The 27,589-nt window shown below is 35.7% G+C and overlaps 1 protein-coding gene across 4 annotated transcripts in view; it reads right to left on the bottom strand.

Moving 5' to 3' along the window:
* DIAPH3 (diaphanous related formin 3) overlaps positions 1-27,589 on the bottom strand; it is a gene marked incomplete at its 5' end in the record, with an annotated part of 496,633 nt that overhangs the window by 254,589 nt on the left and 214,455 nt on the right. For all 4 annotated transcript variants that reach the window (XM_080798921.1, XM_080798920.1, XM_080798922.1 and 1 more), the window contains 3 exons: positions 5,542-5,643; positions 9,936-10,030; positions 16,314-16,409. In XM_080798921.1, the coding sequence (XP_080655047.1) occupies positions 5,542-5,643; positions 9,936-10,030; positions 16,314-16,409 (293 nt within the window). The remainder of the gene's footprint in view (positions 1-5,541; positions 5,644-9,935; positions 10,031-16,313; positions 16,410-27,589) is intronic.

Below are 27,589 nucleotides of genomic sequence, written 5' to 3'. Positions count from 1 at the left end.
AACCAACCTTCTTTAGAGGAATAGTTAAAAGAAAAAGTCACAGTAGAGACTATAAAATACCATTCAAGAATTTAAAACCAGGGACACCTGGGTGGCTCTGTTGGCTCAGGTCACAATCCCAGAATTCTGGGATTGAGTCCTACATCGGGCTCCTTGATCAGTGGGGAGTCTGCTTCTCCCTCTGCCTGCCCTTCTCCCTGCTTGTGCTTTCGCTCTCTGACAAAAAAATAAAATCTTAAAAAAAAAATTTTTTTAAACCAGTACATCATGAAAATAACTATCTCCAAAATATATTTTTTACAATGAAAAAGTTTCAGAACAGTATATTTTTCTAAATGTTCACATGGACACACATGTATTTGGGAATACAAAGAAATAGGATCGGAAGTCCAACAAAATGTTGAAAATAATTTGTATGGAATGCAGTGAGCTAGTGAGATACAAGGAACTTCCACATTGTATTCACTATTTTTATACGTTATTTGAATGTTTTACAACAAGAATATTAGGGTATATTTTAAAACGGGCATTTTTAATGCAGGGAAATATGCATAAATATCCTACAACAGTTTTTGATTAAAACAACAACAACAACAACAAAACAAAACAACGGAGGGCTCTCCTGCACAAAGTTTAAAAACCCTGCCCTATAGTGACACCAAATGGTGGCAGCTCAAAATACAGAATACAAACAGGGCATTTGTTCGGTTCAACCTTCCTATAAATGTTTTAATCCCTTTGAAGAACAGACAGCTTAAGAGAATTAAGTAATGTGGAGACAAATACTCAAAAACCTAGAATTTTTAATCAAAGAAAGTCTAATGCATCAAGTTTCAAATGCAAATTTTTAGGCATTTTTCCAAACTTCAGCTCATCTTCTGATCCCACTGAATATTCACATATCTGATTTCTCCCATAGTTAAACCATGATACTGTGAGAACAGTGATTTTACCTAATGATTTACTGATGAAAGAAACTGCAAATATAAAAAAATAGTTATACAACTAAAATCTGGTTCTACTCAATGGGAGTAAACCTTCAGTAAGTAGGCAATATTTTGGGAGGATAAATGAGGAGGTACTAGAGCTGAAGAGGGAAGGAAGAAATACAAGAAAAGAGGTAGGCAGGTATATTTTCACTTCTTCACTTACTGATGGAAAGTTAAGTTGAATAAAGGATGAGGAGAGGGCATACCAAATATAAAAAGGTATCTCAACAACAAAGAGTCCTGAACTGTCCAGGGGAAAGAATATTTCAAATTAAGATTTTTGAGAGATATTATTTCTCATATGTCAACATCTTCCAGAAAACACAGGACATGTAAGTATAGTCTACTCAGCTACAAAAACAACTTAATAGTATCATTAGACTATTTAGACCCTGAATTCACAGCACTGGAGGATCAATTCCAAAATGTACCAGACCACCACCAGCATCACCATCACAACTAGACTACAGAGCACAGATGGGACCAGCCCCAGAGCAGCTAACAACTGTCCTAGTTTAACTGGCCAATGTCCAAGTCAGAAAGATTGAAAAGAGAATTAGTTCAGAAAGGTACCTCAAGACTCTGAATTATTAAAAGTAACAGATGAGTGACTAAACTCTTCATAGCACGGAAGTACCTGTATCTGGTATTCAAGCATTAAAAACTTTTTTTTGGATAGTGACAGTATCTCCATTAAAAAATTTTGCTTCCAGTTTCAAGGGAAAAATAAAGTGCATATGAAATACTATGTTATAGAAAACCAGGAGAGAATACAGACATATCAAAGTCAATCAGAGAAAGACAATGATATGATCTCACTCATATGTGGAATTTAAAAAAGAAAACAGCGTACCATAGGGGAATCCTAAAACAACACAAAATCAGAGAAGGAGACAAACCACAACAGACTCTTAATCATAAGAAACAAACTGAGGGTTGCTGGAGGGGAGGGGAGTTGGGAGATAGGATAACGGGGTGATGGGCATTAAAGAGGGCACATGATGTAATGAGCTCTGGGTATTATATAAGACTAAGGAATCACTGACCTCTACCTCTGAAACCAATAATACATTAATGTTAAATAACTGAATTTAAATTTTAAAAAAATAAAATATAAAATATATTTTAAAAAGAAAGCTTCAGGAACATAAAACTTCATGACTATTTGCATAGTATTTCTCAATAGCCTATTTGTATACCACACTCTATAACAGGACACAGAGTCCTAAAAAGTTGTATCTAAGTAATACATGATAAAAGTTAAAGCATATTTCTAACTTACATGTTATATCTTATATATTCGAACTGGTCTTCAGTTGACATTGGTTACTAGCATTTTGGATGTTTACTTTTGCACATTGCCTTTCTATCAAAGAGAAAATAAACAGATGCCAATGTTCTGGTGGAGCTTTTTATTGTTTTACATAATTCTTTAGTGGAATTAAGGTCAATTATATAACACAAACAACTATAGTGATTTTATGGTATCAAATTTTGATGCTGGTTGAAATGGACACACCTTTCTGAGAAATCTGTATGTAATTCACATGAATCAAATCAGGAAATTTATATTAGTTGATGAAAGAAAATTTAAACTGGCAAATAATATAATTGTAGAGTTTTAACTGACTTTTTTAGGTTAGAGTTGGAGAGCGAGAGAGCAAGAGGAAGGGGGGAGGGAAAAGAGAATCTTAAGCAGGCTCCACGCCCAATGTGGAACGTGATGCAGGGCATGATCTCAAGTCCCTGAGATCCTAACCAAGAGTTGGGACAACAAACTGGCTGAGCTACCCTTAACCGATTTTTGTTAAAATGAAAACAATATAGAAATCACTATCGGGTTACGGAACCTGAATACGACACAGAGCTAAAAGTCAGTCTCTCTTGGGTGAAAATGAAAAGGCAAGTATGGGCCTTTTGGGGGGGGTGCAAAGGCTATCCTAACCCTTGCCTATTCCTTATCTGTGAAACATTGATGGTTTTTAGGTAAAAATAATTTAGTACTTTAAATCTAAGTTTAGTTAATGAGTAAATATTTTTCTACAAGATCAAAGTCATGTAGGAATCTGCAGTTACCCCAAAGTAATAGCCCATCTTTGATAAAAACATAATTAAATTTATTACTTTAAAAGTGAAACAGTATAATCGGAATCAAAGAAATATACATAATCATTATAACCAGTTCCCTAAAACCACCAAATCATGTTACTTATATTACCCTGATAAACTGAAAAAAATACCACTCTTTTAAGAAACTTAATATTGAGCTTTTAATTCAGAAAGAACCAAAAACTTCAGGCATTCCACAGTGTTCTATAATTTTTGGCCATCGTATTTTTTGGTGAGGGGGAGAGGTGTCTGAGAAGTAGAGGGAGATTGGCAGTGATGACAAGTCGCCATGGAAGAAGGTAAAGCTGAAGAACATTACTATTTGACAAAATAAGTAAATAAATAAATACACACACACACACACACACACACACACACACACACTGTATTTCCCCCCTCAAATTTCTTTTTCCTTTCTTCATGAAAGCAATTATATCTTAAAATTTTAGTACCACACAAACTAAAACTTACTAAAATTTCTTCAAGAATATTCACTATCAACATATAATAAAGCACTGTTCATATTATTTATAGCCAATGTTTTTCAATAGAATTATTCTTTCTACATTTCTACATTAAATTTCATTTGCAATCAGGTACGACTCAGCATAGAATGTGTAGACTCAAGGTCAAATTTGAGTCAAAATGTCTCGAAATGGAAGTGGTCCATCTCTGTCTAAAAATCAAAACTATATCCTCTAGCACTACGATAACACTGCTTGTAAATCATGGCTCTTTGAAGTGAACTCCAGATTTTTGAAGGAGGGCATAATCTGGCTATTTTAAATACACCTAAAATAACTGCAAGTTTGAGCTCATTCTTCTGTGAAAATCACTAAAACATGGCAAGAATTTTACATTTTCTCTGTGATGATGTGCAGTGTAAAATGTTACTTGCTAAATATGCATTTTCACATAAGCTTGTGTGTGTTTCAGATTTAATGTGAATGGGAAATACTTTAAAACTGTAATTTTACATTTTGTAATCTTCATTCAAGAGTCAAAAAAGATGGGCAAAAAAGTCTGTGGTTAAAAACTTAATGCAAATTCTCCCTTACTCACTTATTCCCAATGGAAGATAGTGTAGGTAGAGCATCAAATAGGGATCGAAAGAAAGACAATGTGATCAGGTAATAGAATATAAAGCAAAGAAGGAAATACAGAAGAAAGAAAAAGAGAAGATAAAATGGTACTCTAGAGAACTGGGTAAGAAAAAAGAAAAACATTTTTGTAAATAAGTTAAAAAAACTTCATAATCAAAATTTTAAGACAATGAATAGGGGAAAACCCTTTATTTTCCCCTTTCTGTGTTCTAATCAGAGTTTTGTGAACTCAGGAAGGGGACAGGTGCTGTGGAGAGGGGTGAGGAGAATGGGTTTATGAAGGAACAGGAAGTAGTTTAAGAGCAAATGCCTACAACATGCAAAATACGGTATGCAGACAGTCAGTCTTTTAGTTAGCCAACCCAAATTTTCAAAATTATATCAAATACAATTCTATCATATCCCTGGAGGTTGGTAATAGAACTGAAGATAAAAGGGGAAAAAAGAATCTTACATATAAAAAAGAAATGGGAGCACCTGGGTGGCTCAGTTGGTTAAGCATCTGCCTTTGGCTCAGGTTATGATCCCAAGGATCGAGCCCTGTGTCAGGCTCCGTGCTCAGTGAAGAGTCTCTTTCTCCCTCTCTCTGCCCCTCCCCCTGATTGTTTCTCTCTCTCTCTCTCTCTCTCTCTCTCTATCTTATTCTCTCTCAAGTAAGTAAAATATTTTAAAAAATTAAAAAGAAATGAAACACTAAAGTACTGTCATGATGACTAAACGTAACCAACCTCAAAATGATAATGGTAGGAAAAAAGAACAGAAGAAAGCTTGATAAAATCTTAATTTTAAGTTGCAACTCAGCTAATATATAACATTGGCAAGTATTTTCACCTCTTCAGACCCCAACTTCTATAAAATAGGAGGCTGGAATGAGATGATTATCAAGGGGTCTCAAAAATTTTTTCTTAAAAAGGTATTCATTTTTCATCTTCATTGCCAAGAAGGAGACTGTATTTCTAATTCCAGAGTCCAAAATAGGAGATGAACGGAGGTGAGCAACTAAACAAGAAACTGAAGCTATTCTTGCAATATGTTGGAATACATAGCTTCAGAATAAAACATAAATATACCCTTCTGCCATAGGAGTGCAGTTTTCACCTTACATTCTGACACGAAAGAGAGAACACACACACACAAAATCATGCTCATGCTTCTCAATATATATATTTGAAATCAAGATAATTTTTCATAAATATCCTGAGGTTTAAAAAAGGCAAGATGGACACTGAAGGTTTATGAAACAATCCTGATGGGAAAAGGCCTGACCTTTCCTTTCCTGTGTGGCACAGTATAAAACCCCCACCCAGAAGAGCAAACGCTGAGAGATGGATGGTACTTACCACAACAGCAAACTGCTCGGGTTCACATAAGTTGTTATAGTCATTCTTGAACTGAGACAATGAACTTAACTGTTCTTGATCAGGAAGATGTTTTATTAGGTTCTAAAAATTAAAACCACAAGAAAATATCTTCACCAAATGTGCTTTTTGAATTCTAGAAAGACTTATTAATTAACTATGGGAAAGAAACCACTGAAAAAGTCAACCTTTCCTTTTGTTTCTAGGTAACCTCAGCCTTGTACTCAGCCTTACACTACATTATCTGCATCCTGAAAGCAGTCAATTTTCCTCTTCTCTCTCCAGAGTTATATATTCAAATCAAGTGCTACTGAATGTTTATTTGATTAACCATAAAACTGAGAAAGAAAAACTCAACCTACACCAAAGGAACAGATTTCTCACCTGGGTAAATGTGATCAATTACATTTCAGCTTTAGGGAATTAAATGTCAGAAATTTCAGGCAAAGCCAAACATTTTAACGCTTCATTCAAGGGGATAAAAGAAATTATCATACTGCTACTAAAAGGCAAGAAAAAGAAATGAAATTGAGGAAATTTTAATGAAACTGCTTGCAAGATTTAATGAACATGATTACAGTTTTAATAATAAAAATTAAAGTATCTCTAAAACAAACTTTTCTGATGGGAAGGTAAACTTGGGAAGGCACTGAAGACACAGAATGATACACTTTGCAGATAAAAAGCCTATAGGGAGCTCCTTTAAGAACTTAAGTACCCATGGTCTTTTGCCTATATCATCAGCTGTCCAGAAACCACAGGCTCTGGGTTATTTCAGCTCCTTTGCCTTTTATCCCTGGCCTTTCCCGAGCCACACATTTAGACAAGAGAAACACTCCCAATGGAGAAAGGCCAAATAAACACACAAATTATCTTCCGTTAGAATTTTAATGATTTCACAACCCTGGAGACAAAGTCTATACAGATCCTCTGCGTCAAAATATAATTGACTATAACAGTGTTATAAGCAAGTTAGTGTCCTGATATTAAAATTAAGAAAAAGAGTGGTTGGTGCTCACAACTCCAGATTATAACATCAGTATACTCTGTACAAACCCAAGTCATGTATAAGTTATAATTAAGCCTACATCATGCTATATATATATTTATGGGGAAAAACTCCCCCCAAAAGGTGTCATTAGTTAAAAGTAATGTTAGAGGACATTCTATATCAAAGGAGTTAGATCAAAGAACAAGTTTTGGACTCACTGTGTACCTTTGGAAAAAAACTTGGTTGACTGGCCAAAAACAAACAAAAAAAGTGACAATTTAAGATCATCCCTAAAAAAGTATTTACTATTAAAACTACCAACTGAATAAAAGCAATAGAGGATTTTTCCATACAAATAGAAATTTCCTTTATGAAAATTGCCTGAGGCCCAAAGACCTGGTTATTTATGTTTCCTTCAACCATTCTAGCTGACAGCTGGATTATTTGAGCTATTTACTAACCAGGCCTCAGAATTTCTTCAGGATCCTTTTAGATGACCATCAAATCCCCTTAGATATCTATAGTTCACATATAATTAACCTTTTATCATGAATTTATTAATTTTTCACTTCATTAGCTTTGCTTTGTAATGAAATTCTTATGATTTGTAAGAATAGAGGCCCAAACTTCCTTGGTCTCTCCCTTTATCAAATTTACCATCCTTTCACAAATCTTAAGGTCTTATCAAACTAAACTTTTTGCAGTTGCTCCCGCCCCCCAGCTTTTCCCTCACAGCACAGGGAATTATTAGGGCCAGAATAACTGACGCCTGCTACATTACTCACATGGTCCTACTGCCTTTTCTACATCCATACTGTATCCAACCCTGCAGAACCCTCACCTCTACACATGCACACATGTAAGAACCCTCGCCTCCACACATGGCACAGCACTCCCCTAACACAGCCTATAAATCTTAAAATCAATTAATCCTGATCCAGTCATGTTTATTTCATGTTTATGCAAATGTCATTTCCCTTGCCAAACTATAAATTCCACGTCTAACTGAGCCTGACATAATGCCCTGCACATAGTAGGTATAATAAAATATTTGCTAAATGAATTAATTACTAGATGACAAATGAAGGCAAGTGGGTAAAGAATGAGGTAGAGAGCTGACATCAAAAACAGCATACTAAAAAACAACAACAACAAACAGCGTATTACTGACATCTGGTTATATACGAATAAGTAATAAGAAATGACGGAAGAAAGTTATGATTGTGAACAGAGCTTACCAAAATGGTGATTATTATCGAGTAATGTTTTCTCCATGCCCTTTTCAAAATCGGCAGTTCTTCACTTTACAATTAGGAACATATTTTTAAAATCAGACTTCAAAGAGCATGAAATTCTTATTTTTTAATATATAAATACTCAAACTAAGTCTTTAAATTTTAAATCCCCAAAACTCATTTTATATTAGTAGGTGTGGTGGGCAGGATGACCTAAACCACATCCTCCAAGATGTCCACACCTAATCCCAAGAACTTGTGGAAATATTAGGTTACATGGCAAAGGGAAATCAAGGTTGTTATCAGCGGACCTTAAAATAGGAAAATTTTTCTGTATTATCTGAACTGCCAAATGTAACCACAAAGGTTCTTACCAGTGAAAGAGGGAAACAGAATAATGGAGCCAGAGGGAGATGTGATTATGAAAGAAAGAAGAGAGAAAGGCAACATTGCTTCAGAGTTGAAGAAACATATCCCAAGCCAAGGAATGTGGGCAGCCATGAGGAGCCAGGAAAAGAATCTTTTTCTAAATCCTGTAGAAAAGAATGTAAGCCTGCCAACACCTTGACTTAAGCATGGTAAGTAAAACACACACCAGATTTCTGTTCAATAGAAATGTAGGCTGATACATTTGTGTTATTTTCAGCTACTAAAGTTGTGGTAAATTGTTATAGCAGCAATAGAAAACTAATATATCAAGAAATTTTACAGAACTGGATGATCTTTGGATATGAACTTAAAAAAATCCAAATTCTGGGGCGCCTGGGTGGCTCAGTGGGTTAAAGCCTCTGCCTTCGGCTCAGGTCATGATACCAGCGTCCTGGGATTGAGCCCCGCATCGGGCTCTCTGCTCAGTGGGGAGCCTGCTTCCTCCTCTCTCTCTGCCTGCCTCTCTGCCTGCTTGTGATCTCTGTCAAATAAATAAATAAAATCTTAAAAAAAAAAACAAACCACTCCTTTAAAAAAAAAAAATCCAAATTCTTCCCCATCTCTACCCAAGAGCCACCTGAACATCCAACACATTCATGTAATCAAGTTAAAAGCTACTCTGTAAACATTCAACAAACACATTAGGAAAAACACAAACATGTATTAAATAGAAAAATTTCCTTTAAGGAACTTGAAGTCTATTCCCAACAAGATCCATTTACAGTCAAAAGTAAATTAGACAAAAATCTAGTAAAAAGAAAGTGCCAGAGGATGAAACCTTCAAGAGTTACTGAATCATGTGTTTGGGAGTCTCAGCGACTCACAGGGCAAACTCCTACTGGGATTATGTCACAACAATATTGGGAAGACAAGGTAGGAGGGGGAAGTCAAAGGCTGCTGAAGATACCATCTACTGATGTAAATGTCTGAAATAATTTTAAAGATGTGCTGACACTAACAAATAATCTCTGGTTTCATTTTATTGCTAAAAAAAATCCTTTTTCCAAGTACATCCATTATAAGAATGAAAGATAGTAAACAGATTATTCTCCCTATATATTATGTGGTTTGATTCACCAATTTTACATTTTATCAAGATATGCATTATTGATGCCTTATGTGGAATTCAGCAAGTAACTCTGGCTCCACACTAGTGTTCCTTAAATACTACTGTGGGTAAAAACCATTTAAAAAACCTCGTAGCCTCCTGAATGGATTCAGAATGCTACGCCCACAATTTCTAGTACTCATAGGAACACCAACGACTTAAGGGAGGGTTGTCCATAAAGCTAACTTCAAATAAAGAGAACATTCCCTCTATCTTCTATACCAAATCATAATATGACTTCATAAGACAAAAGTCTAAGAAAAACATATTCTAAAAGGATTATACAAATAAACTTTAATTAACATATTACTAAACTGAACTGTAACCAAAACAAAAACATATACGTAAAATTAAACAAGTTGCCTTTCAGAAAGAGTCATTTAAAATAATTGAAATGTAATCATTTTGATAGCATTATATTTGGTTTGCAGTTAAGAGAAGATACAGAGTTTTATCTCCTGGCAAAGCAGAAGTTATGCTAAAACTAATTATGCAGCAATGATTTTCCAGTTGAATGGTTTGGTTTAAGAATTTTGCTTCACTTACAGATTTCTATTTAATGAGAAGCTTGCAATGAAATATTGGAATTTAAGCTCTCTGCCAGTTTGTTTACCTGAATCATAGACTCTGCCAACTGTGTTTCATCCACTTCCAGTATCATCATTTTGATTTCCTCATATGGCACCCGAAAAGAGCTCAGGAAGATTGCTAAAAGGAGGAGAGAGAGGCTCATGATGAGTAAGGGAAGGAAAGAATTTGAGACATAGTTCTATATAAAAAATCAAAAATAATTCATAAAATGAGAGACTTGAAACATTAAACGTAATTACTAGGGGGAAACTTTCATTAGCACATTTTCTACTCTAGCTTTAGAACTACTATTTAAGCAACAGTCCTTTATTATTATGCTGGTTACAAGGTTGATTTTTAATGCTTAGTTATTAGCCTATCACGGAATGGTGCCAATTTTCATGTGATTAAAAAAAAAATCCTGAAATATATTTGGTATGCCATAAAAATATCAGATTGTAATAAAAAGAACTATGAAACTCCAAGATGCACATGTAATATTTATCTAAACATGTATGTTATTAGCTTGTATAATATCTTCCAACCCTACTAAGTAGTTCACAAAAAAATATTTTAAGAAAACTGCTAAGTAGTGCATTAACACTATTATAAGTTATAAGAGCACTTTCCTGTTTCAAAATATTATACACAATATCCCAGAAATATAGCCTCTGTATGTAACTAAAGCTTGAATATCCAATATTGGAAAACAAATTTTCCTGGAAAACTATCCAAATGGATTAGATTGGGTAATATATCCAATATAGATTGGATAAAATTACTAAGAATTTCAACTTTACATTAGCAGTAGTGAGCTACCCCTAGCCCAATAATTTATTTTATATGCTGAACTTATGTCATTTTGTCTGTAGGTATTTTCATAGACAACATGTTTGGCAAGGCTGAGAAAACATGGTCTACTTCTTTCCTGAAGGCTACATTCCATATACCTGAGGATACCATGGATCATCTACAGATAAGCAACAAGGGTACCGTCTGTGTTCTCATCACCAGTTTTGTTGACACATTTCTGAACTCAGATAGTCATAAATATGGGAAAACAGTGCTAGAAACTATGGATGGGTATAACCCTTAACATCCCAACAAAATGGGATAACAAAATTGTATAAATGTTATTGCAACAGAGATTAATGGAATTATAACAGGATAACCCTGTAGAAGACACTAAAAAGCACAAATATACGCTAACTATATGATCTCAAAGAAATCATCAGTAAGTAATTGATGGGTAGAGAAAAATCTAAATCTATACATCACGTACAAAACAAGTTGTATATGACTGTAGAATTAAATGCAAATATTAATAAAAGCGAATACTAAAAGAAATTTAACATGCCAATTTAGCTTCTTTATGGTAAGAGAACATCTTAAGTATAAAAGTTGATGGAAAATATGTGAAAAGATTGGTATCTGACACCATAAAAGGGAAACCCATCGAAGCACCGAAATAATTAAAAAGCATGGAAGTTGAGGGGATAAACCCGTCTCAAGATTGAAAGCATGTTTTTTCTTCATTTAGGATACCCTGAGATCTAAAAAGTAAAATGAGCAAAATATATGTAACCTTTATTAAAAGAGTAAGAAAAAAAAACACAAAAGAAGAAAAGTAATAATTTGTTAAACCTTAACATAAGCAAACTGAAAAGGTAAATTGTTAAAATATACCTGAATTGCAAATTTAGTAAGATTAAGCAGAATCTTTGAAATTATTCCCTTTGAGAAGCAATAAATTTCACTCAAGAAACCTAGTCTATGGATACAACACAGAAATATAGAAAAGACTGTAACATTAAATACAAAGATCAAAGAATAAAATTACTCTGAAGCATAACATTGTTATTGAGAGAAAAAAATATATATACTTTTATATGCTTAAGCCATTATGGCAATGTGGAGAAAAAAGCCCTTGAAATATCTATCTCCTCCATCCTGAAAAGGATATTGTTTTTATCTTAATCAAGAAATACCTATCTAGACTATGCTAATAATGTGATTTATGGTGGGGGGTTTGGGTCACAGTATTAGCCTGACCTCTCAAGGGTCTGAAAAATAAGCTCAGTCGTGCAGGGGTTCACCCATAACCAAGACCTAGTAAAAATGCTGGATGCCAAGGCTTAAGTGAGCCTCATGGTTGGCAATAATTAGTGGGTATTATTATTCATCATTGCTGGGAGAACCTAGAGCTGTCCATGGCTAAAAACTTGACCCTCAGAACTCTCCTGGACTCTGCCCCATGTACCTCTTTCCTCAGCTGACTTTTAATCTGTATCGTTTAAGCTTGAGTCAAAGAGCTTTCATTGAGTTCTGTGAGTCCTTCTAACAAATTATCATAATTAAGAGTGGTCTTGGGGACCCCCAAACTTGTGACTGGTGTCCAAAGTAAAGATGGCCTTGGAGATTAAAAAAAAAAAAAAAATTGCAGATAAAAACCTTATGTGAGCTCACACACTTTTAAAGTATATATACAATATAAGCATAAATATAAATAATACAACATGCATAATGAATACAGTAACATCTCAAAATAAGATAAAAGGCTAATAGAAGAGTTTACTTTGCGAATGGACATAATTTATTGCTTGTCTTTCTTCTGTATTTCTTTTTTTTTTAAGATTTTATTTATCTATTAGACAGAGATCACAAGTAAGCAGAGAGGTGGGGTGGGGGGAAGCAGGCTCCCCACTGAGCAGAGAGCCTGATGGGGGGCTCGATCCCAAGACCCTGAGATCATGACCTGAGCTGAAGGCAGAGGCTTTAACCCCCTGAGCCACCCAGGCGCCCCTCTTCTGTATTTCTAATTCACCCACTGCTTTCAGGTATTGATTATTATATAGTTAAAATAACATACACATCATGTTATTGTTTTAAATAACATGTCTGTATTTATAAAGACTGAACTATGTCATTTTTATAACTTATGAATAAGATTTTAGGAAGATTTGCTCTAAGGTAAAAAAAAAAAAATGACAAAAGAGTTGAAAATGGTCTAATGTATAACACAAAATTCAAAAGACAAGCCTAGACCTTTAAAAAACAAATTAAAAGTTACTGAGAATATGAGATATCATTTAAAGCCTCCAAAAGACCCATTAAAGTGAGTATTTTTACTAACATGCATCTTATCCTTCAAAATGTGATTATACAGATCCCAGTGGGAAACTGAGTTCAGTGAAGAAGTGTAAAGTGTGCAGATTTGGAACCAGTCACACATGTTTTCTTCAAGGGAACTTATAAATATTTAAACCTTTACATTAATGCATAGATTCCAGGGTTCCTCCCTTTATAGCTCTAATACTCCAAAAATCTGGTAAAGCATATGAACCTTATAAAACTTCTAGAGCATCTCTTGAGCCTGGAGTGGCTGCAATTCTACCTTTTATGCTGAGCCCAGGGTCTTTGCCAAACCCTTTATGAACTCAAATACAGGGAGAACTTAACACACCTTTGAGTAAATAGATAAATAAAGGAGTAGATTTTTAGATCCTTTCTTCAAAATTCTATCAAATATTTCAGTGAAGAGAAATCTAAGAGTATCTCAGATCTCCAAGTGACAACATAGAGCCTTATCACTATCACAAGACTCTTTTCAGAATTCAGTATCTCAAAAGACTGAATTTCACAGACAAAAACCAGCTGTGAATCAGACTATAATTATAGGTTGTTAAAGCTTCTTTTTTTTTTTTTTTTTTTTTTTTTTTTAAAGATTTTTTTATTTATTTGACAGACAGAGATCACAAGTAGGCAGAGAGGCAGGCAGAGACAGAGGAAGGGAAGCAGGCTCCCTGCTGAGCAGAGAGCCTGATGTGGGGCTCGATCCCAGGACCCTGGGATCATGACCTGAGCTGAAGGCAGAGGCTTTAACCCACTGAGCCACTCAGGCGCCCCTTGTTAAAGCTTCTTAAAGCTTGAATCATAACACTTGTTACAATCGAAGAGGGCAAGAAGAATCCAGAAATGGATTACATCATAATATGACGTGGTTTAAATTCTGGATTTTTCAATCTTAAATTTTAAAATGTGTTTAAAAATAAAATGGATGGATCTATATCCTCTAGCTAAAACAAAACAAAACAAAACAAAAATAATATCCTCTGTATAATATGATTTTGTTATCTCTAAACAGGAATAGTATAACCTATACCTACTGATCATTTTCAAAATAAACCACCTTATTCAAGTCACTGAACTGCTATACCCACCCATAACGTCAATGCTCCTACCTCTGTGATAGGGTTATAGTAAAGATTAAAGGGCCAAATATAAAACTAAAACATAAAGGTAATCGATAATCATTAGCCATTGTTAAATTTGAAATCCCATTTAGCACATGTTCTATCACATGTAAAGAACACCAAAGTCAATTATGCAACTTTGAGTTGAATATCAGTGCTAACTTATCATGGCTGACCCATCTGAAAAGAATTCTATTAAAAATGCTACCTCTGGGGCTCCTGGGTGGCTCAGTGGGTTAAAGCCGCTGCCTTCGGCTCAGGTCATGATCCCAGCGTCCTGGGATCGAGCCCTGCATCGGGCTCTCTGCTCAGCAGGGAGCCTGCTTCCTCCCTCTCTCTGCCTGCCTCTCTGCCTACTTGTGATCTGTCTGTCAAATAAATAAATAAAATCTTTAAAAAAAAAAATGCTACTTCTTGGGGTGCCTGGCTGGCTTAGTTGGTTAAGCATATGACTTTGGCTCAGGTCATGATCTGAGGGTCCTAGGGCTCTCTGCTCCACGGGAGTCTGCTTGGCTCTCTCCCTCTGCCCCTCCCCCTGTCCAAGCGTTCTCTTTCCCTCTCTCAAATGAAAAAATAGATCTGCAGGTAAATAAATAAATAAAATGGTATTTCTTCAGGATCCCTAACGAGGTTATTTAGAGTTCAACCTAGTAATCAATAACCCAAGTCATGGACACTTTCCAGGAAAAAATCTCTTTCCGATCCCAGAGAATAGAACTTTTTGAGATTATCTAAGTTAATAATGCTTTGAAGTCAATCTTCCTTTAAAGGGGAAAATTCCCCGAAATACCTGTATTATGTAACTGTCCCCAAAATCTCAGTAGTCTAAGCATGCGCACATATACACATACATACAAAAATCATTTCTAATTCAGACTGCATGTCCATTACACATCAGAAAGAGTCCTGACACAATCTTCACATCAGGGTGATGGACACCATTTTGACTGCCATTCTGGGGTGTAGGAGAAAGAACACTGGAGTTTCTCACACCAGCAATAAATGCTTCCACACAAAAGCTACCTCATCTCCACTTACACTGTCACTGACCCAAGCAAGTCACATGGTGACATCTACCTTCAAGAGTGTAGAGATGTGCAATCAATTTGTGCCCAGAAACCGAGTAGTATGTTGGCACACCCACAATGCAGGAAAGGGGTGGCCCTGTCATAGTAAGCAAGAAAGGAAGGAGATCTCAAAACTTTCACAGAAGGAATGCCAACTCTGTCTTTTACACTTACTGCCTCCAACATAATTCCTTCTTTAATCAATAGCATGGATCTTTAGCCTCACACCAAAGAATTTTTGTTTCCAATGTGTTAAAAGCTCTCTTGAGGCATGTAATAATTGAAAGGCAGACTAAAAGCCATGTTAACTTTCCATGCCTCTACATTCTCCACATTGTATTCCTCTCACAACATCAGAAAGTAATATATACATAGGGTATTATCTCAGTTCCAAGCAAACTATCTTTGATGCATTTAAGTTACGGTTAGAAATGAGTTAGAAGCAAAACTCTTTGCCCTCTCCTCCCATAGTAATTCAGTCAGGGAGACAATTTAATACTAAGTATTTAGCTCCTGTAACAGTAATTAAATCTAAAATATTTCCAGTCATTACTTTTGAGGAAAGGCTTTGAACTGCTCAGATGGGATAATGGAATTCATTTTATTCATCATCCTAATTTCCATTAATATTCCAACCTCTTTTGTGTGTGATCAAGTATCAAAAATAATAGAGATTCAAAGGCATAAAAGAAAAAATCCGCTACCACTTCTTAAAATGTGATGTCATCACCTAATTTTCTTAACTTTTTATTTATATACTTATTTATATACTTAGTAGATTTTAGAATATGTCTAAAATATATAAAATATAAATATATATAAAATATTTATAAAATATATAAAATATATAGATTTTAGTTATAGAAGATATATTTTTATTCTAAATACTTTTCGTAGCTTTATTTTCTAATACATATTAATTTTTTGAGGAATTTAACCCATAAATAGCCTAAAGGAAAGGAAATATCTTTGAAGTTATTATGCAAATAATAAAATATTAAAATAATGAAATGAAAAAGAAGTCATAAAGAAAATGAAATAATTTACAGGAACCACTTCCAGTGTTTTGCTATTGTAATATTACTGAAGTTTCATACGTACAAAGGTTCTGGGCAATTTTAGAATCTAAAAATTTAAGCTCCTTAATTTTTTTCTTGATAGCTTTCTTCTCTTCAAAATCTTCCTCTTCTCTTCTCTCTGTAAAACCAAGGATAGATCCATGTCAGTAAGGCATTCAGTAGCAAAAGGACAGGTTGTGAACTATTAAGAAAAAAAAAAAAAAAGATAGAATTCTTTTAAATAACATTGTTAGAAAAATAACACCCCAAGACCTAGACTGTTTCAGATAGGCGCTGGTCGTTCTTACGCTACAAAACCTTAGAGTAGATACTGGAATGTCTAACAGCAAAAACAGAACTGATGTGCTTTACTGGAAACCAATGCCACTGGGTACAAGAATGAGTATACTCACTTAGCTTATTTGAACAATATACAGGACACAATTATAAAAATGAGTATACTTATACTTAAGGTAGGTTAAGAAGTTAGCTCTAAGAGTGCTAAGCAATCACACAGTTCTTTTATGTCTGAGAGATCACACTTACTAAAAAACATAGCTTCTACTAAACTGGAAGAGTAGGTGGTTTATAATTTGTTTTCCAAATCTTTGAAAACAGCCAAAATTTGACGCTTAGCTTATTTTATATGAGGGCTTCAGAAGTAACAAATGCATCTGACCTCCCTATCCTTAGTAAAAAGCCAGAGAATAAATGTATCATGCTAAATATCAATCCAAGACCTGTCCTTACAGCAAGGTACAGGACAGTCAAGGTTAAGAGCTGGAACCAATAGTGATCCTATCCTCTTCCCTCTCCTTTGTACCCACAGATACCACTTCTGGATCAAAGCCAGTCATCTTGCAAAATCAGGATCTTGATAACAAAAATAATGGACTGAAGTGTTTTAGGTATGTCCAAATAAATCACGAATACCAGGGAAAAGAGCTTCCAAAAGCATCTTCATATATATAAGATGGCACATTATCATTACATTATGTCAAAAAAGACTATTATAATTACATGTTTTGGTACACAGTGTGAGACAGGGATCAACTTTTATATTTTTCAAAATATTTATTAAGTAATTATTTTATTAGTCATCTTTCTCAACTGATTTCATATTACACTTTTATCCTATACTTGTTTTTCTGGGCTTCTAATTCTGTTTCGCTGTTTGAAGTACTATATCTTAACTGAATGTTCAAATTATTTTTCTTCCGTTTTTAAATTTTCTTCCCTTTTCTCATTTATTTTTCCACATGACCATTAGAGCAACTCAAGAGTTCCAGAAATAAAATTCATTTGAATTGTATTTGACTCATGAGGCATTTGTAAATAGATTCAAGGAGATTTGATATGTTGACAATTTTCAAAATTCCCAGTCATCAACATGACATGTGTTTATAATTATTCAACTCAGCACAGTGTTCTCTGTCGGCAACCTGTACATTCATTGTTTGTGTTAGGGGTCCTGAGATATATCTAAATTATATACTCTTAAGTATTCAGATGGGAGACAGAGAGATTGGTTAATTCTACCTTTCTCACTGTACTTCACAACTAGTTACTGCTGGAATATAGAAACTTTGTTGAATTTTACATAAATGTTTTATAATCAGCAACTTTACTTATTCTTTCACTTAAATGAATATTAAACACCAATTAAAAGGGACCGTGCTAGGCAATAATAGATATAATGTTAAACAAAATAGAGACATCTTGGCCTCACAGAATCTGGAGACCAATAGTGGTGAATGGGAAGCAAATGTCAACTACAATACCTAGATAAGTCTGCAATGTTTTGATAAGAACCACACCAAAATAAAGAACCTCATAACCCATACTTATCAGCGACAGTCTTCATATAATAATTGATACCTAATCAAAAGCTTGAGAGAGAAAAGGAGTTAGGCATGAGAGAAGGTTTTGGGGTGGTAGGAGGAAGGATCAGACAATGAAAGGATAGTGTCTCAAGGTCTCAAGCTGCAAGAACTTGAAAGGCACAGAAAGAAGTGAGAACAATAAGGGCAGAGAATATTGTGTGGAAGTAAAGGACACAAGAAACGACCATAGGTACCATATCATGCAATATGATAGGTACCATGCAATATGATAGGTACCATATCAAGCAGGCACCGTATCATGCAAAACCTTTTAAGTGAGGTTAATAAATCTGGATTTTATCCTCCACACAATGAAAAGAGCCACCAAGGTTCAAGTATGTGACAGACATCAAAAGAATTGCATTTCAGAAAAAACTCAGGCTCTTCAAAGTGAAGTGAAAGAATGGCAAAAGTAGTACAGAAATCCAAAGGAGAGTAACTGGTGCCCTCATCTATAGCAACAGCCACTGGGATGAAAAGAAGGGATGATTTCCAAGAGTAGAATCCGGCCCACATCAGTTTCCTGAATTCCAGATTGAATATCCACGGGCCTACTCTCAACATCATCTCTACTTGGATGTATGGCAGGCACCTTCACTGAAACTGAACTGAGCAGAATATGGACAAAGGGATGAGAAGCAGCAAAGTTTTCTGAGAGACAAAACAGGATTAAAAACAAACAAAAAATAAAAAACAAACAAACAAAACCATACACACACACACAGTAGAAATCAGATAATCACTCTATTAGCCAAATAGACTGATTTGGATAAAGCCTTCAACATGGAAAAATAATAAAATGTGAGATTGAGAAAAAAAAAAAATGAAGCCAGATAACAGACTGCCTCAACTCAGGGTAATACCAGTGAAAATGTTTATGCAGAAGTCCTGATAAAGCAGGATCCAAATGTTGTCAGCAACAATAAAGATGCGTTCAAGAGGAATATGAACAAATGAGGATGTTTAATGGAAATGAAGTTCAAACACAAAATCTTAATTCATGTAGCCATGGTGACATCATATCTTTGAGCTACTAGCCAGGACAGAGCGCGGGGACCTGCAGGCAACTCGGGCTGGGCGTCTCCAACCAGGTCCTGCGTCTCCAGCCCCACCATATACCCACCACTGAACCTCACCGTGGCTTACATCCCTCCTCTAGGACCTGGGGATACTGGACCTCAAAGAGGAGGTGTGAAAAGGAAATAGAATAATAATGAACATTCCCTCAGCCTTCACGGTGACAGGGAAATAAGAGATAAGAATCAGAGAGCCTAACTAGAGTTCATGAGCTGACAGAGGACATTTTGGACTCATCCCATCCACTGGTAGAGCTCTTCTTCTAAGGCTATTATAAAATACACTTTCACTAAAAAGACTCGATATTCTCAAGATGAAGCTCTGCATCATAAAGTCAGACTATTAGTGCTGTCTATACTTGTGATCTAGCTTTTCTGCCATTAGAGGTCTGTGTTTAATCTTATTTCCTAGAGATGTTGTGTAAGACGGCATTTTTCCAACAGAAGATTAATACTGTTCAAAAGCGGTTCTGATCACTAACACAGCATATACCGCATTTTATGAGGGTTTTATGTCAGAATGAAGTCAAAGATGACAAAACTTTCTATGTTGCCAAGAGCCATGAACTGAAAAAGTCTTTTTTAATTACATTTTCTCTTTATTCTTTTTTTCTATTTTCAAAGTTTCAAAAATAGCAGCAAAATTATATAAAGAATCTCCTTTCAAAATCTTTGCTTTCATACTAAATTTTCCATTAAAAATCATAATTCCACGGTACATGGTTATACAGTTTATTCCAGTTCATTTTCCATTATGTTCTAATCAGAGTCATTAAAAATGTGACTTTTTTCAGGACTAAGATTCCACATATTCTATCATATGTTATCTCACCATTGCAAAAACCTCTAGAACACGCAGTTCTAAATGTGTAAGTAGCTAGTGGAGGCACAAAAGGTAATAGCACAGTTTTCTTTTTCCATAATGGAATATTCTAAATCAATGAATGCTACTAATAATTGTTTATTCTATTTTTATTGGTGCTTCCTGGTTAAACATATCTCATGTCAGTATGTTTTTAAAATACTACACATTTCAATTTTTTTCTGGTATTCATTTGGCACAAATGCTATTAAATTTTATGTGTTAGATGTTCACAATAAATTACCTTTGTTCATTAGATTACACTAGCCTTGAGAGGATAAAAGGAAGTGTACCCGATTAAATAAGCATTCTCCGTGACACTGAGAGAAGCCAATAAAATCAACTCAGCTACAGAAATAAAGCAAGCATATATCATGTATTTAGGAAATGACAACTGAGGCCTAGCACAATCTTCATATAAGGCAAAAGGCAGAGGCAGGAAGACATCCATAAACTACAGATTCTTTGCAATAATTGCACTTGTTTTTCTTCTAGCTTTCTAAATGTTGAGGTTCTAAGATGCTAACAGAGAGTATCAAGATTTTATAGTGTCCAGGGACGCCTGGGTGGCTCAGTTGGTTAAGCAGCTGCCTTCGGCTCAGGTCATGGTCCCGGCGTCCTGGGATCGAGTCCCACATCGGGCTCCTTGCTCCGCAGGGAGCCTGCTTCTCCCTCTGTCACTCTGTCTGCCTGTGCTCGCTCTCGCTCTCTCTCTCTCTCTCTGACAAATAAATAAATAAAATCTTTAAAAAAATAAAAAAAATAAAAAAAAATAAAAAAAAAAAGATTTTATAGTGTCCAGATTCTAGAAGAACCATCTGTGACGTTTAGCCACCTCATTTCACTGATGAGGAAGCCGAAGCATAGAGTGTATGATCTACTTGCCCACAGTGACACAAAGGGCGAGGCGGTGACCGGCCCCCTTGGGGGACAAGGAAACTGACTGCCACACTACAGGCCAAGAGCAGCCAGGGGCAGGAAGTCCACATGAGGAAAATGATCTGCAACCCAGCACATAAGTTTTGCATTGACACTTGATAGAATTTTCCCCCGTATTACATGTTCACTGGGAGAGAAAGCAGGAAGGTGAATGGATCCCGGGGAAGAGAGATGCTTTGTTTCTTGAGCACAATGAACAGGATTTAATGCTATGGAAAAAATGTACAGTTCCAAAGGGAATTCTTAATTTCACCCATCACTACCTCTCTTCAAATGGTGGTTAACGGAATGTGGTTCAGTTAGCTAGCAATACATTCTGAAAGGAATATATACCTGGAAATCTCAAGGGCCAGAATTTGAGAATAATCTAATAGCTGGGGAAGGAAAATAGATTTTTGAGAGTTACTACTACTGGTAGTTGTGATAGGAGAATATTTTTCAAAGAAGATTTAGGCAGCTTGAAGGCAGAAGATATGGAATACATAGAAGAAAGTGCAAACTTGGAATGAATTATTTTTTAAGTTGGCAATACCCCGTTGGCAAAATGTCAAAGTAAATGCTTTGGTATTGAAAACCATAATTGTATAAATAGCTTTAGTCATATCTGATCTGTCAAACCCAGTTTTAGTATTTCTAGGCACATAAATAAATGACTATGAACCTAACTACATAGAAAATAAACAGAGGAGAAACAGATAGGCTATCTTCCTACTCAAATATTAATATATGACTGCCATAACTAATCAGAGTATTTTACTAGAAAAGAGATGTCTGCCTGGCAATTCCAGACTAAGAATGATAGAATAAGAAGAGTGGCTAACACGCTAACTAAAATTTTGTGGAATAGATTATTTCAACTAGAGCAATCATCAAAACTATAGCAAACAAATGCATATTTCTCTTTATATGACATTCTATTTCAGTAACCAATGTCACAAAACAAATAGTCTTCAAGGACTTTTCTCTACAACTCAAGCCCTCCATGGACAGGGAAAAGGATTTCATTATTTCACAAATCTTTCATTAGAGCTGCATCCTTTTTTATTTTTTAATTTTTTTTTTAACAGTTACTACATGTACAAGAGGAACACTAAGGTATGGGGAATACAGTCTATTAAAAAAAAACAACATGAAAAATACACTTCGAAACTATAATGATCTCTACTTAGTTGACCTAAAATTTGTTTCCCCCCTCTTTATTCCCATATACAATAATAAGCCAATTGAAGAATGTTATAAAAACTGCTCCATTTCTAAGGACATTTGTAATCATAGAAATTAGCAATTCTGCTCATCTCAAAGGTATTTACACCACAAACTAAAAGAACCACATTCTTGAGGTTCCCTAGCATATAAACATCCCTTCTTAACCAAGATTGAGATAACAGAAATACAGGAGCTCAAACCAAAGAAAATACAAATATCCTTAAAATTCACATATTCAACAAAGTGTTTAACTTAACCAGCCATGCACTGGAGAGAAAAATAACCGATTCGGTTAGATTTATTTGTCATGTACATATTGGTGTTAAATGTCATAATTAAGGGGCGCCTGGGTGGCTCAGTGGGTTAAGCCTCTGCCTTCAGCTCACGTCATGATCTCAGGGTCCTGGGATAGAGTCCCGCATCGGGCTCTCTGCTCGGCAGGGAGCCTGCTTCCTCCTCTCTCTCTGCTTGCCTCTCTGCCTACTTGTGATCTCTCTCTGTCAAATAAATAAATAAAATCTTTAAAAAAATGTTATAATTAAATTAAGTTACAAATTGAGATGAACTTTGATTAAATAGACTAAAGGTATCAGTGAAGAAAATAAAGAATCAGGAAAGAGTTAAAAATTCAGTTTAAAAAAACACTGAGGCCTATTGTCACATGATCTTTCTTGGCTCATCACGATTCATAAAAACATCTCTCAGCTTTTTTTGTTACGTATCCTCAAAATCTCCCAGCTGTAAGGAACTGCTCCCTAGGAATTATTCTTGGATGTTACTGTTTCCCAGTCATGGAATACAACATGTACTCATAATACATAATTTTTCAACTAGCTATTAGTTTTTGCCAGTCCAACCTACTCCCATTTACCCTCAGCTGATATTAGAAAGTAAAAATACATCCCTGCTAAAAGAAATTACAGAGCAAAGACTCAAAAAGTTAATGCATGGCATAATAATGCATACACAAGAAAATGTACTAAAGGGGGGGGAAAACCTATTATAAAAAGAATGAGAACTCAGTAAAGGAGGATTAAATCCAAATGAGGACACAGGAAATTCAGGATATCTAGTATGTTGTAGAATGGAAAGACTTAATAAGCCAACTTATTAGTATTTGTACACACAGTGCTAAGCAACTTGGGAATAGAAAAAGTGACAATAAATTGTCTTAACTAACAGATAAGAAGCAATGCTGTACTAAACTGTGAGAAGACCATCCCTAGAGTATCAGATAGGAAAAACAAAGACAGAATTTTATCAAAATGGCGAGAGTGATTATCTAAACCTTGATAGAAGAAATGTGATCAGACATAAAAATGATCATTATTCCAAAATAATGAGAAAGAATTTCAGGTGTAAGCGGCAGAATTTTACAATGATCTTAATTAGACTCAATGACAGCATGCTTGTATTCTTCAGGATTTGTGTTTTTGCAAAAAATGAATCAGAATGTAGAGCATCAATGCATATTTCACATTAACATTTGTTTTAGTATTAGAAAAATAAAGTTTTTACCCTACCCCTATCATAAGAACCATGGACTTGTATTCAACTATGGGCTTAACATTGCCCTAGGAAAGAAGTATATACATCATCTCTGATCAAAGAACACTTTAGGGGCGCCTGGGTGGCTCAGTGAGTTAAAGCCTCTGCCTTCGGCTCAGGTCATGATCCCGGGGTCCTGGGATCGACCCCCATGTCGGGCTCTCTGCTCAGTGGGGACCCTGCTTCCCTTCCTCTCTCTCTGCCTGCCTCTCTGCCTACTTGTGATCTCTGTCAAATAAATAAATAAAGTCTTTTAAAAAAACTACTTTAGAGTGTTTGTGTGTGAGCATGTGTAAAAGAGGAGAAAGTAGAGAAAATACCTAGGTATCTATTCAGTTATTTATTACACAGCCTTTATTATACAACCTTTCTGGTAAGTAGTTACTCTGTCCCTCTGATAATCATGTTCATATCTCTGATAGCTCAGTTGAAAATTCAAGTCATTTCCCCAATGTCTCAGTTATTAAATCTTTATTCCTCTGTGATCAAGGGTGCTCCAAGCTAGTATTCCAGAGCATTCTGGTCTCCAATTGGTCTACCTTGCTAGAGTTCCATTATTTGCCTGGTCTGTTTTCTAGAATCAACTAGTGCTCTTTTCTATCTCACAACTTGAACTTAAGATTTTTTTTTTTTTAATGTGGGCTTTTGATACATATCTACATTATCATCCCTTCAAGCTAGATCTCATACTGTGTAGATCTTATATAGTCATACAAAACTCCTGGCTCATATTCAGACCTCTTTTCCAGTGTATCACTCTTCTATATGGAACCCAAATGCCCCTTGTGTACCTTCTAACTATAAGGAAGTGGTTAAGGAGGACTAACAGGGTTTGTATAGACTAAGAGGAGGGAAATGTTTTAAAAAATGACCTTTGCATGAGCGAGAAGGGAATGGGGAGCTGGTGTTTAGTGGGTACAGAGTGTTGGCAGGGGATGATGAAAAAGCTCTGGAGATGGACAGTGGTGATGGTTATGTAACAGTACGAATGTATGTAATGCCGTAGAACTGTAGACTTAATACCAACTTTTGTATCAATATGGATAGGACTGGAGGAGATTATGCTGAGTGAAATAAGTCAAGCAGAGAGAGTCAATTATCATACGGTTTCACTTACTCATGGAGCACAAGGAATAACCTGGAAGACATTAGGAGAAGGAAAGGAAAAGTGAATTGGGGGAAATCAGAGGAGGACACAAACCATGAGAGACTGTGGACTCTGAGAAACAAACTGAGGGTTTGGGAAGGGAGGGGGTTGGGGGGGTTAAGTGAGCCTGGTGGTAGTTATTATAGAGGGCACATATTGCATGGAGCACTGGGTGTGGTATGTAAGCAATGAATCTCGGAACACAAAAAATAAAATTAAATTAAAGAAAAAGAACTGTAGACGTAAGCATGCTTTAAGTGATAAAATTTTATGTTAACGAAGCATTAAAAAATAGAAAAAAAGTAAGGCTGGACTGGCTGGATTTCAAACCACTTTTTTAAAAATAATATGAGTTTGACCGCTTTTTGCTTTAAAAATGTATGTAGGGATTAGGTGATTTTTTTTTTAATGATAAGACAATAAATCTTAAGCGACCCTCAAATTCTCAAATCAAACTGGGATCATTTAAAATGTGTGTGGGTCTTTCTCAAGAGCTGCTCAAGGACAGAGATTGTGCTTCTTCAAGACACAGTGCACCTCAAACATGGACTCAGTCTGACTGCTCATGAGATGGCACAGAAAATGCAGCTCTGGAAGAATTCTTTCTCCTACCTCAGTCTGGATTACCTCTCCAAATTGTGTAAGGACCTTGCTTCTTGGCTATCCATGGTCTCAAGAACCTAATCCCATTTCCAGTTTCTCCAATGTCACAACCCGGCTCTCAGATTTCTAAGACTTGGCCACGCAGGTCAACTATTGTCATCAGGGAGGATGAGCGAGAAAGCAAGTGTAGTCTTTGACATGGAAAGCAGATAGTAGCTCCTCTCTCCCTCATCTTCTTACTCCTCCACTTTGAAAGGTTCAGCCCCTTTTGCAGTGTGGCCCCCTCATCTTTTATCTCTTTCCCTTTTCGAAAGCCGCCACGGGCAAGAGAGCCTGACATTTTCCATCACTGAAACCAACCCTCTCACCTCCTTGGTCTTTGCCCCACATAAGTTGCGGGCACATGGAGAAACTATCATATTGCGTTCTAGAGAAAGAGGCAGTCTTTAGTATCTGCAGGCAACCATGTTAACAATAAATGGTGCTTTATCTTCCTTTGTTGTGGATCCCTAGACAGATATCTTACCACGGAAAAAAGGAGAGCTGAATCAAGACAGGATTCGGAAACGTCCTGATGTTTTATAATCCCCAAAACTCCCATGAAAACTCTGAAGAATTTAAGATAAGCAACATTTCCACCTCCTTCCTAATGTCCATATTTAAAGTTATAGGCTTTGTATAAAACCATCATTTTCCAGTATCTTCCAGCCTGCCTCACAAAAACATCATATCCTGAGCATACTAACCAAAAAGACTATGAAAAAGAAGAAAGTACTTAACAGAACCATTCTGTGAAAGGAAAAGGGAAGAAACTTTTCATTAATGGGAGTGCAATAGCTTAAATCCTAATAGAAAATTTCACTTTAAACTCAATTACTTCACATTATGTTGGGCCACCTGACACTTGAGCAGAGAAGCATTAACATCTTAGTAGAGAACAATCTTCACAGGAAATGAAATATCCCTTACTGTAAACTACCCAATCTTACTAATTAAAAACTATCTCTGGTTTAAATGCTTCACAAAAATGTCAAAGAGTAAAAATTAAGGTTCAAAATACATATACCAACAAGCCAATGCAGAACATAGAATGAAATACTAAGAATATTTTTGACATGTAGGAACACCCATTAATTGGGGACTCTGGTGCATGTCAAAATATCAAAACTTTAAAATATTTTAATAAATCATATCATTATTCTTATTATTTTAATTTTTGTTTACCCAAGAAACATGGTATCCGTATTTCAAATGATTACTTGAATTTCTCAAAGTTTCAAATCCTTTCTCTCCCATTAAAATGAATAGTAAAATATCACCTAATAAAGATCTTATTTTACAGTAAAAAAAAACTGAAGCAGAGTAGCGAAGAGTCGGCAAATGGACATCAGGACTCTAAACTCCCACTTTTGTGCCTTTTCTGCTCTGGAAATTGATCATCTTGGCCATTCAGAGCCAATGTGGCCATCAGCAGAAACTACAAATGTGAGGACATGTGGGCTGAATGGAATTAAAGGAAGAATGACAAAGATTCATTCTACCCTGCAGAGAAAGTAAAGCCAGATAATAATTGGAGGTGATAACTGAAGATTAATTTTTTTTTCTATCCGGAGATTTTTTCCCATTGCCTTGCCATTTCAGGATCAATGGCATTTATTTCCTCTGGTGGAATGATAACGCTTAGAGTAAGAGGTCATTCCTCAACACGGAGTGTAAAATTAGGTTTCTGTTAATATCTATGCTGAGCCGATGGTCTTGAAAGCTATGTGGTTCAATTCAGGAGCTGGGTACTTACAGGGAGAATATGCTTAAATGAGCTCACCATGTTTTCTTTTACTTAAAACAGGACAGGATCCCACTGCCCGCACTGCAAAGGAAAGATGCAGAAGAGAAGGTAAGGACAGAGTCTCAGGCATAAGGAAGACCAAGAGAAAGCTTGCAGAAAACCAGAAGCAATAGGATCAGAATTTAGACCCAACCATAGAGGCTGTGTTCCCTTCCTCCTCCCACACATAGGAATGGGCTGTGGGAGAAAGGTCTGAGGTAAAAGATGAC

This window comes from Martes martes (genome assembly GCF_963455335.1).
Source record: "Martes martes genome assembly, chromosome: 3".
In the NCBI taxonomy this organism is placed as follows: domain Eukaryota; kingdom Metazoa; phylum Chordata; class Mammalia; order Carnivora; family Mustelidae; genus Martes; species Martes martes.
Note: the sequence above shows the minus strand (reverse complement) of the source record. Positions and strands in the feature narration are given on the sequence as shown.